A 12,472-nucleotide genomic window follows, 5' to 3' on the forward strand; every position below is an offset into this window, starting at 1 on the left:
AAGCATACCCTATATAAAAATGAAATGCATTTCTGAGGATGCACTGACGCTTCACCATCTGTCCAACATCTCAGATTTACTTTCCCAGATAACTTCATATTTTACCCTGTAGTCCCTAAAGAAACATCACTTTAAACAGGGCCACATGGAAAAATGCACTTCAATAACATCTGAAGGTCTTGCATTTAGCTGCAAGGGCCTCTAATCTAAATGAATGATGTGCCTATAGAGTAAGCTCCATTTAGAGTTATGGAAATAGGGAGGAGCAAACGTAAGGGAAAGGATGCTAAAAAAAAAATAAAAAGAGAGAGAGAGACATAAGCAAAGGAGAAAAAAACATGACTGGAAAGAAAAGGGGAGCTGGAGAAAGGGGGAAAAAAAGGGTGGGGGGGAGTGATCCATGAGCACTGTTCCTAGCCTTAATAATGCTTACTGTCCATAGAAATGCAGAGGAGTTCAGGAAGAGGGCTTTCCTATAGAGTTAACCTGAAACACTGGCAGTCTAATAACAGCACTCTTCTGTTAAAATTTAGATATTTTTAGGAAAACTTGATATATCTATGAGCATGTAGAATGATAGGTGCATGCACACACATTGGAGAGAACATTATGGGCTTTTGCAGATGTTTAGTGTATTTCATACTTAAAATATGGATCTTTCTTTGGACTGGATGAACTTCAGTCTAGCCCTTCAAAGACTGGATGGAAAATAGCAACTGCTTCTAGACATACCCTGAAAGCATCCCATCCAAATTATTGTATGTATTATGTATGTGTAATAGCTGAGTGACTGGTTAGCAGATGGACAGAGCAATGTTAGCAAATAGAAATTCAAACCTAGGTGCCTTTAAAACTTCCATAGTCCTGTGCCTATGATACTGTAAACCCTACCTATTCTGTACAGTACATGTTTTTATATGTCTCTATGCAAAGAGTAGAATGTATCATACAAAACCTTTGGGCCCTGAAACTAACGACATACATGTTAAATTTTTAGCACCTGAGTATTGTCCTTTGATATCTGTAGGTCTAGTTATATTTTTATGTTTTAACTTGTGCTTACATATTTTGCAGAATATGTCAATAAGCGATTGAAAATGTTCTCAGCTATAGCATTTAATTTTCTTACATCTTCATGAAGTGTTTTATCTATAGTATCTTTTTTCATACATCATCAATAACTGTTGCTAAGCCTTTTTACTCTCCAGTCTCTATAATGTCCTATCGCACTTTGATTATTAGTTCAGAAACTCAGAGGAAATTCAGTTTTAGCTTTCCCTTGCTGTTATCTAGACTTCCTTACATCTGTCTGCATCAGTTCAAGTCTGGAAAATAACAATTTTATGTGTGCTCTTGGCAAGCAGAATCAAACTCTGTCACTCTCTGTTGCACTTAACACACTTTCTGCCTGTCAGACCTCCATAGACCAGTTTCTTTTTCTGTATCTTAGGAATGCATGGACTTCTGTTATTATAGCCTGCCACTTTGCTGACATTAAAACGTTTGGTCACTGCAGCATCACAAAATGATCCATTGTTCTTGGGCTTTGTGGTGTGTGTTACTGACTAAATTCCAGTATTCATTTATTGTACTTATGATTTATTTTTGCACGATGTTTTTAATGTTTGACACCATTAGTTAATTAGCCTATCAATTTGGTATTAATAAGAAGGTCATTATTGATTTACTAGTTACCAATTTTGAACACAGTATTTTCTTGGACATGGATGAAAGAAAGGCTTCGAAGAACATGACTTACACTCTACACATCTTACATACATTTACATAAATTCAGCTGTGCTAACTGAATAGTACTCTCAGGACCATGATGTATCTCTCCACATGTGTCTTCATATCTTTTAAAACCAGTTATCTTCAGATTCTCATGGGTTCACTGGGCTTTTTTTCAACATATGCGTGCCACTGTTTTCAAAAATCAGATTTCAGGTATTTTGAGATAGGTGCCTCTCAGAGGAATATGCTATACGCTATGTCTACTCAGCACCATTCAATGCCATGTAGCAGCTCAGGTCCCAGAAGAGTCTGATAGCTCCGCACCTCAGCTAGACTAATTAGCATGGCTGCCCTGTTCCTGGAGCAAAGCTGGATACTTGGTGCTGAGTTTCCTTTGCCTCCAGCTCTACTGCACAGTGTAGAATTACTCTGTGACATTTACCCATGATTTTTAGAAGTACAGAACACCACCAACTCTATCTGAAGCCACAGAAGAAACAGAATTTCTGCACTTTGAAAAAAATCCAAATTGAGTGATAGCTTTTGAAAATATTTTGTACTGCCATGTTGGGTAGCTGATTTATGCTTCATTCATTGGAATAATAAAAGAAAATATAAATGAAGAGCAAATAAGATGAATCCTTCCTTCACTATTTTGCTCTTTACATTTTAGTTATGTCAAGATTTCTGTATTTTTTTTTCATGTGCTTTTTCTGGTATCTGGTTTTCTGACAGCATTTTTATGATGTTATTATCACTGTCCTCTCCTGTACTGGTGGTAATCAATAGCTAGAAGGTACCATGAGGCCAGCATTGGCTTAGTGACTGATTCAGTAGTAAATTTGAGCATATATTTGCTTTACTCTTGAATGTTAATTATTTCTAATGTTTTAAAAAAGGAACTTTAATGCACTATAATGAACTACTTTAGGTCATCTTTCTTCAGCCCATTAAAATTGCTCAGCTATTTTGAGATTTTGATTGAGAAAATTACAAAAATGCCAGTCTTGTTCAGAATAGCTCTTGAAGCCCATGTCTGACTTCAGCCACACCTACCGAGACTTACCCTTTTGCTATCCTAAATTAAGACTTTGTTTTGCAAATATCAAATTTGATACTGAGTTATAATAAATCAAGTTGAAAAAATCACATTCCTTCCGATCCCTGGGACAATCTATTAACTTTCAAAATAATTTTTATTTTGGAGCCTTCACATTTGTTGAGAATATGTATCATTTTGTTTACAGGATCAAAGCAACAATGGAACAAGCTATGACTGAGATCCCACTTAGCTTTGATAGTGCTTTTTTATGCCAGTCTCTTTCAGATAAACTTTGATTTTCTTGTTATAAAAGGATGTATTAAGTGAGCCTTTAAGCTTTAGATGAATACTGCTCTTCTGTACCAAGCTCTGTCAAATATTTTGGGTTTCCTGTTGAGACAGGACATATTAAGTGGGTCTTTAAGCTATAGATGATCAAAAAATATCAAATGTGCACAACTCACTAGACCCCTACATTTGTTTTTAGGTTCAATGGTAAATGGATGGGGTTCTGCGTCTGATGAGGACCGTAACTTTTCTAGTCATAGATCTAGTGTAGGTAGCTCCTCAGATGACTCGATCTTTACCAGCGGCAGTTTTGCACAAGCACTGGTTGCAGCAGCAGATAAAGCTGGTTTTAGGCTGGATGGAACCAGCCTGACAAGAACAGGTTTGTAGACTCAAAGTTGATGCTTTCTGCATGAAAGGTGTCTGCCTATTCTTTTCTTCAGTGAACCTGCATCTCACACGTCTAACATGCATGGAATAAGGTGGATGGAGATATTTTAATCAGTATATTTTAAATGTAGTCTTGCATTATGTTTCATTTTTAGTGATTTGAAGTTGCAACTAGCACAAGCTTTTAATCTGCACCTTCAGTCTTCTGCAGTTTCCCTCTGTGCTGACTCTGCTATAGATTTACTGACATATACTCCGTTTAATATTTCAGTGAAGAGATCACTAATTCTGCCATGGTCTTTGATGATTTCATTTTTTGCGAAATCTCCTCACAATAATTCACATTTCCAGTGATGAACATCATGTTTAAACTATTATCTCCATCCCTGCTCTTCTGTTTCGTCTCTTCTTGCAGAAGTGTGAAGTTTTTCCTGTGAAGTCTTTCTAAGCATGGGGTGGATTAGTGTGCCTTTATTGTTAACAATACAAACTGTTTAAAAGTGTTATTAATAGCTGGTTTAAAAAGTACATAATTCAATAAGTTAATATATTTTGATAAAATTTAATTTTATTTATACCAACTGAAGGTAACATGATACTAGTTTTGAAAACAGCTACTCTTCTAAATTGAATTCATGAAAAGTAAACATAATATAGTTCATACTTTTAAAGCTCCATATATTTTATTTCTAGAAAAAAAAAAAGATAACTGAAAATTATTTTTAAATATTCCGGAAAAAAATAATGTATTTGCATTTGCTTAGTCTTATCAAAATACATAAATAACTCATAATTTAAATCCACAAATCTAATAGCAAAGTATGAACTTGGGTCATATTTTTGGTGTGCTTTCTCAGCCAATTCCTGCCCACAGGTCCCATAATGTTCCTATAATTTAAAATTTTTTTCACTATTAGTCTGGTACGAAGTCTACACTTCAGTAAAATGTGTGCATTTGTGAGAAATGTCTTCACATGTTAGGCCTGAAAACTGCAGGCTTTCCACATGCACTGACTTCATGGCAAACATTGCCTTTTAGGAACGTTAGGAATAAAGAAGAGAATCAATGGCAAAGACTCATGTCACCAACAAACTAAAGGGTGAACAGATACAGCTTTTCTCAGATCACTGGGACTTTTGCTGTTGACATTCAGCAGACATAACCATCAGACCAGAAGATAGTTATTTCGCTGTTAAAAGTAGTTTAAAAACCCTCACTTGCTTCTTACACTAGTGGAAAATTGACTGAGTAAATCATCATTTGAAAAAAAAAACAAAAAACAAAAGGCAAAACAAAAACTGATGTGAAACTTCAAGCATCTGCTATGGACACATTTGGCCAGACTAAGATGCACTGTTTTGTTTGAAGAGTCTCCTAAATAGTCTTGAATTAAAGGAGCAAATCCTTCCCAACTTTTTTTCTGGTATTCTTGGCCTCAGTAAAAGCTACTGCAAAGATTCACCCAAAGTTAATGTCACTTGTATCAGGCCATTGAGAAGAAGTTTCCACCACAAACACACACATAACAAAAGTAAATGGGCACACAAACACATAGACAGTTTTAAATAAATATAATTTCTTTTCGTAGCTGTGTAAAATGAAAGCACAATGAAATTATGTGAGCCCTCTTGTCAGTTATATTTTCCTCACTTAGTGAGGTCATAATGCACTTAAACTGAGTACTTGTATGTAGTTCCTTGGACAGACTGTTAGTTTAGGGTACAACAAAGTATCCAATGGCTGTGGTAGATATGTTATGATTACTACCTTCTTACTCTCTTAATGATCCAGCAGGCAAAATGGAAACAAAGCCCACATGTAGGCAAACAGCCCTCCTCTCTTGTCCTCAAAGTAACTCTTCCAGTGCTTACTGCAGTTTCATTATGATGTGATATGTCCCAGGGCAGTGTGGATCAATCACAGATTACTATTATGGACCTGCTGTACCACAGCAAACTCCACATTCTATAAAACTTTGTCATGTAGTGAGTATACCTGTAGTAGTAATAATACTAGCAGCAGTATTATTTCTGTTAATTGCTCTGGAGGGAGTCTGAAGGTCCTGCCTCTTTACTCCTTTGCAGCCTGGGACAGTTATTTTCACCCATTCAGAACATCTGTGAAATATTCTCACTGATATTAAAGAAGTCCAACTTGATAGCCTCACGTGGGTATGTTTGATTACCAAGAGTAAGAGGCACTGGTAAATCCAGGTGCAAGGTGTCTCTCCTGACAGACGCTTTAATTCCAGTTTCTGGAAGGCATGGTGTGATTTGCCATGCAGTTCAAACAGTTTTTAACACTCTTGGGGAATTAAATCAAGAATTAGTGGATCCATCCTTGTCTCCATTTACATACACTAAATCTACTACGGAGAGTCTTGACACTGCTAAGCAGTTCTTACCGGAAGGGCTGCATACAAATACAAGCTGCTGTAATCAGTTATTAGCTGCACTAAAAAATGTATTTTGGGAGCCTGCACATCATTTATGTTTGCCCCATGTCTGATTTAGGACAGTGCTATTTATTTTATTCCTCATTTCATGGAGGGGTAAAAGAAAGAATGTTTGGTGTCTATTTCTTTTTCAAACCGACATTCTGAATGAATAATCATATTTCTCTAGTCAAAAGAATAAGTGCAAAGAATCTTCATCCTGCACTCACTAGTTGCACTTGCATGTTGTGAGATTATTTCTGCCAAACATCTGTGCAATGTGCTGTGAGCTAGGATGGAATTTCAGGCTCATATCTGACTTTATTTGCATTAGTGGTCTTTATTTTTAAATGAAATTTTTATATTTTTGCCTGTGTTCATCTGCTGGTTTATCCTTATCTATGAAACAAGGGCTTGATCACTAGTCTTTGTCTGGCTGCAGCTGTGCCAGCTATAGAGGTTAATGTTTCCAGCCTTCCCCCAAATGCTTATTACTGCTTTCTTTCAGCTCCAGAATTAGCTGCTTGGGTGGGCATTCTGTAACCCATTTCAGTTAAAATGAGCCAGGTTAACGAAGGCATACTTTTCATATACCGTTTAAGTTCAGCTGGGCTTATTTTGGTAGAGAAGAATTAGGGGATGTCCACATGAGGGGTTCAAACGTGGTAACCTCCAATAGCAGGCAGTGTCATGATGCTGGGAGACAAGCTGGCCTAAGAGCAGTGTCCTCTTCAGGGTGCACATCAGTCAGAAGGCAGAAGGTCAAGCCTGAGACAGCCATGAAATCTCTGAAGTCAAATACTGAGATGTTATTCTAACATGTATGTATTAATATGAAACACCATGATGGATTATGGCTACCTTTTTCACTGCCCTCTTTGCACTGAGAATATTTTGAATAGTGTAGTGGGTAGCATATTACTCCTGATCAGGCCTATCTAGAGCAGGTCGTATGTGATGGCATGTCAGAAGTAAGTGCATCTGTTGAAAGGTTTTACCAGAAAACATAACTCATAGCAGAGTAGAGCCTTGTCTAAGTTAACCACAAGATAAAATAGCTCCTTACTAGCTTGGGGTCAGTTGACCAGAAAAATAACAAACAGCCATTTTGCCACTTTCCATCAACTGTTACACCATTTGAGGCTACAGTAGCACTGAAAGAGAAGAATCTCTGACTGGCTTATATATTTTCCACTGCAGATAAGATTTAAACAAGTAATAATTTTAAGTACCACTTCTAAATGAATTAAAATGTTAACATCCCCAATATACTTGTCAAGAATGACATACAGATGAGAAAAAGAGTAAAAGATGGTGTTCTTTAGTTTCCATCAGTTATTAAACAATAAGCCCAGTTAACTGAATAAAAATACCAAAATAAGAGGAAATTAATGTAGTAAATGAACTGTGCTCCTACGGTTTCTGTATGATGCTTTTAATGATCTGCTCCTTAAAAAAGCATCAAAGATTTTTTAAGAGAAATCACGTAGCTTGATTAGTCTCTCTCTCTCTCTCTCTATATATATATATATAAATATATATATATATAAATCTGAGGAATAAATTCAGTCAGGTTACACTGAGTTTTTAGCTCAAAAATACCAAAAATTAACGGAAAAAATTTAGCATTTAAATATACCCCTATTTTTATTTGAGGAAAGAGAGCCCTTCATTATACAAACCTACACTGATACATAGTTTGCAAAATCAGTTATGTTTATCTCACTGGAGTTACTCCAGATATGCAGTGCATATGGGAGCCCCTAAAATGAGAATCTGGGTCGACAAACGTGAAGGTGGAAGGCAGGAGGAGATAAATTTGATATGATTGCAGAACTGTTTTCCTTCCCTGCTCAAGGCTGAGGAGTTGTTGTGACACATCTGTTCAGCACACAGAGCAGGTAGGAGATACACGGCATACAGTAGTTTTATCACAACAGATGGAATGATTTTAATTATAAAAGTTAAAGACAAAAGAATGCCAAGTTTCTCACTTCGCTTATGGTGTGTCTTAAAGCAGTTGTCATCAGTGGGTACCTCGAGGGGACACTTGCTTGCCTCTGAGAATTAGACCAGATTTAATGTTTTGGAACAGACATTAATAGAACAGCCCATTTTAAGGCAATAACATTTTTTCATCTGGTTTCTCTTTCTTTTTAGGGAAAGCATATCCTTCCTCTCAGAGACCTCGGCCAAGCAGTCCTTTTTCTACTGACAGCAACACCAGTGCAGCTGTCAATCAGAGTCAGAGGCCGAGGCCCACTAAAAAACACAAGGGAGGACGGTTGGACCAACCCCCCTTGCCTCATCGTAGGGAGGGAATAACAGATGGTAAGTGTTGTGGTGAAGTCCCAGATGATAACCTGCAACAAGCAGGTGTGCAGAGCAGGAGAGCATGGAACAACCTTTTAAGGGTTATATGTTATGGTGAATTATTTTTTTGCTGAAGTGGGATCCCCAGGTTGCCACATGAGCAGTATTGCAATGCTAGCAGTGTGGAGTTGGTTAAGTATGTTTTCAAGGAAACTTATCTTTGTTTCAGCTCTGAACATGTTAGCATCTCTTGGGTTTTCTCAGATCCCAGTATAAATCTTACCCAAAAATGACTGTGTTGCATGTAAGTTGACATTAAGAAATGGCCTGTGGGTAATTTTACATTAAATGAAAGTAACCACCACCAGCAGTAGCAGTATGCCATTGATTCCTAAGGAGAAGCGTAGAGCCAGTCCCAGAATGTTCTGTTTTCTTTGTGCTGGTTTTGTTGGCCACCCAACAGCTACAGCAACATGTGCCATGCTTTTCTCATGATTCTGCCTCACATCTTGTCCATGCTGCTTCATTCCTGACGTCCACTGACCTCAGTGACTTTGTTTCCCTCTTTGACATCTCCACTTCTCTCTGACAACTGCTTCCCATCTGGGAATATCAGGCATGTCTGTTCTGCTCTTCTGATGACTAAGATCAGCTCAGTCTTCCATTAGCTTTTTCTACCCCCTCTTGAGTTTGGCAAAAGACATAATTGCTGCCTCCTCTTTGAGGAGGATTGGATAGGAAGGTGGCCAGGTAGCTACCTCCCCCTCATTTCTTCTGATCTCCAGCCTGGCCCTTGTAAGTGTTGAAATGATCTGAGGGGAGCAGGCAGCAAATGGAAAAACAGCATTAAAGGAACCACTAAGGGTATTTGTAATGCCATGCAGATGGAGATGTGATCACTTTCCTCATGCTGACCTCTCTTTTAGTGTTCAAAGTGGGGCAATTCTGAGAGCTAGAATGTTCCTCCTGCCTCAGGGGCTCTCATAACACTATTTGGACCACAGGAGAGGGTGTGATGCCTAATCTTATGTACACGTTGACAAATCTTGCAGTGTATGGGGAAGGTGGGAAGATGTAAAAATAAAAATTACTTTAGATTTTAGTATAAACATCATCCTTGTTCTAGTAAAAATTACTTGAGAATCATAGAATATCTCTGGTTGTAAAGGATCCATAAAGATCATCAAGTCCAACTCTTTTCATTATATTCTTTGGACAGGTAACGTAATAAACAGATTTGATAGACAGTATATTTAACTTGGTTTATTTATAAAGTGCTATTTATTACTCTAGGTACATGTATAAAATATATTAATAGCTTGCAAGGTGGACTGTGGCCAGTAAAACCACCAGAGCTCTCGTCTCAGTCATGTTATCAGGTGTACAGATACAATTTTACAGTATGCCCTGACAGATTCCTTGTTTGTCAGACCACAGATACCAGAAGTGAAAGTCTTCACCAAATGGGTTACCATTACATCTCATGCTCTATGGCTCACCCTCACTACCATATTATTTGGGGAAACAGCTTAAAGTAGCTTGGACTCCACTCATGGACCTGAATTGGTTTAAACATTAATGCTCTTCCCGTCTGGATACATTCCGGAGGCCTCCCTGCTATGCAGATCCATTAAATGCATGCGTCTGTGAGGATAGTAACTGGAAATCATGGGTGTCGCTTGTGGTGCTGGCAATACTCTTTCTGTGCATATGTTAAATCAATCCTTCTATGTTGCATATCCTGTCACCCTGAACCCATGAGCCTTTTGGGTCACAGATTTTGTGTACAAGGGATTTTCTAGTGCACTCAGTAATCTTTCTGCTTTTAAGTACTATCCCTACAGAAATGTTTAACAATAATGTGGGTACCAGAAAATTAATGGGAATCCACTTCAGGTAATGAGACAGATGGAAGTGTGACTCCTTGGGAGTGACCATCATAAAACCTGGCATTGTTCTAGATTAGTGAAAGAGATCAGATTTTAAGATTTATTTAAAACCAGGAATCACCTCTTGTCTTTTATTTATTCTTTATAAAATACTAATCTTATTGGTGTTTTTTTTCCTATATTTGAGTCAGATTATCAATGATACACTATTTCCTTCAGCAATCCACTTCTCAGACACAGACAGTAACCATAACAGCTTTCAGACAACATAAGCTTAACATTTTTCTGTTATAAACCTAGTTAAAGTGCTTACTATATGTTCCAAAAATTTATAATGTCCTGGAGTAATACAGGATCTTTTCCCATCCTGTCTTACCACAGGAACAACTTGTACAGTTTTTCCACTTCAACTCTTACTGAATACAAGTCATTAAAGCATAGCAGCAAGTCTGAGTCATAGCTAAATTTGCAAGAGAACATTTGTCAATTAAACAAGCTAAAGATTGCTGCTGCACCTGTGTGTATGTAAACACACTGAATTTAGGAACCTCTGGTATAGAGAAATTAAAAATGATAGCTGGATGCTTTGTGTGGAATATTGCAATGAACTTTAAAAAGAGAGGCAATACCACTGTGCTTAAGCTACAGATAGAAAAAGCAAGTAGGAGAACCTGGGACAGATCCAGCAATTCTAAGCCCCTGAGCTGTCCTGATTTTGGTGGGAAGCATCACTATACATTTTCTCCTGGTTTTGAGATGTCTCCAGTCTATACCCTTACAACTGCTTCCTCTTGGATTTGTCATATGAAAACATACTTGGTTTGTCAGTCGTCTTAAAATTCCCAGGCTTCATGAGTCCTAGCATCCTGTTTTTAAGTCTCATCACATACTGGATATCTGTCATTTTAAATTTTCATTGACCAAGTAAGCTCCAGCCATTTTCATTCCCTGCCCTTTCCCATACACATTCTGAGCACTTCCTCCTTGTTAACTGTAACCATGTGGGACAGTGAAAAAGATCTAAGAAACTATAATACTTAATACATAGCACACAGGTCCCAGACTCTGTAAACATCTGAGGGTACAACTGCATGCTTGCTTTTGACAGCAATCCACACAAATCCCTAAAAGCCTGCTCCTTCATTTTCTTTGGTCGCAGGTCAGAATCCTCTAGAGACTGACTCTAGATTGAGTCTTCATATTGTCTTTCTGTACAACTTAGGTTTTAACTTTCGCATCCTAAAAGACCACAGAGACAACAGCAAATCTGCAGAGAAAGAATACTTTAGATGATGAAAATCTTCATTCTGAGCTCACGTTCCACCATAAAAAACAAACTGGATGTTTTTAGTTCTAGTGTTCAAGAATTAATTTGTTTTCCTAGAAACAATGTATTTGTGAATTGTAAAACAGTGGAATCTGTCATATGGGTGGTGGCATTGTAACTGCATGACTGAAGTTAAAAGCCCTTCCTTAGCTGAGCATGATGTTTAATAAAAACAAAGAGGAGGCAAAAGGGAAATATGATTAGGGGTTAAAAAGGAGAATTGGGACTTAAGACTTCTATTAGCTTTGCCACTGACTTCCTATAATGTATTGCAAATCAATTTTTGCTAAGGTAGATCACTGTGGAGAAAATACTTACTTTCTGATGATAGAAAGTAGTTCAGTCTTATTAAATGTCACAGTAATTATCACCTGTAGGAAAACAAATCACTGGCACAGGTAGAAAGGGATATCTGTATACTTGTAGGTTTTGTAACTTGCTGCTTTTTCCAGTTAATAATGAGAGCCTGTGCCAAAACTTGACTGGTGCCTGAAGCATTTGGCCAATTCTCTGCCTTCTAAAGGAGGGCTGGAGTGATCCCAGGCCAAACATTCATCTGCTTCTTATCATTCACTCTAATGTCCTGCAGCTTCTCAATCACAATCTCTCCATTACTAAATCAATAAGACCATCACCTGACCAACAGTGCACTTAGAAATTGCCTTGCAGGTTTGATAGTCCTGCCATAGAGACTGCAAGTAGTAGTCTGGATGACATCCCACTGGCCTAGTAAGTTAATAGCTCAGTGTAACCTGAAACACCTGGAAGAAGGAGGCTGAGGGGAGGCCTCATCGCCCTCTACAGCTACCTGAAAGGAGGCTGCAGAGAGCTGGGGATGAGTCTCTTTAACCAAGTAACAAGCGATAGGACAAGAGATAATGGTCTCAAGTTACATGAGGGAATGTTTAGACTAGATATAAGGAACTATTCCCTTCCAGAAAGGGTTGTTAGGCGTTGGAATGGGCTGCCCAGGTAGGTGATGGAGTCCCCGCCCCTGGAGGTGTTTAAGAGTCAGGCTGACATAGCGGTGAGGAGAGGGGAGGGGCGGGGCGGG

At 38.1% G+C, this 12,472-nt stretch overlaps 1 protein-coding gene across 11 annotated transcripts in view; it reads left to right on the forward strand.

Moving 5' to 3' along the window:
- Positions 1 to 12,472, forward strand: part of ROBO2 (roundabout guidance receptor 2) — a 1,105,399-nt gene that overhangs the window by 1,080,320 nt on the left and 12,607 nt on the right. For all 11 annotated transcript variants that reach the window (XM_026845322.1, XM_026845314.1, XM_026845338.1 and 8 more), the window contains one exon: positions 8,050 to 8,220. In XM_026845322.1, the coding sequence (XP_026701123.1) occupies positions 8,050 to 8,220 (171 nt within the window). The remainder of the gene's footprint in view (positions 1 to 8,049; positions 8,221 to 12,472) is intronic.

This window comes from Athene cunicularia (assembly GCF_003259725.1).
Source record: "Athene cunicularia isolate RWA chromosome 1 unlocalized genomic scaffold, athCun1 chr1_part1, whole genome shotgun sequence".
Lineage (NCBI taxonomy): Eukaryota > Metazoa > Chordata > Aves > Strigiformes > Strigidae > Athene > Athene cunicularia.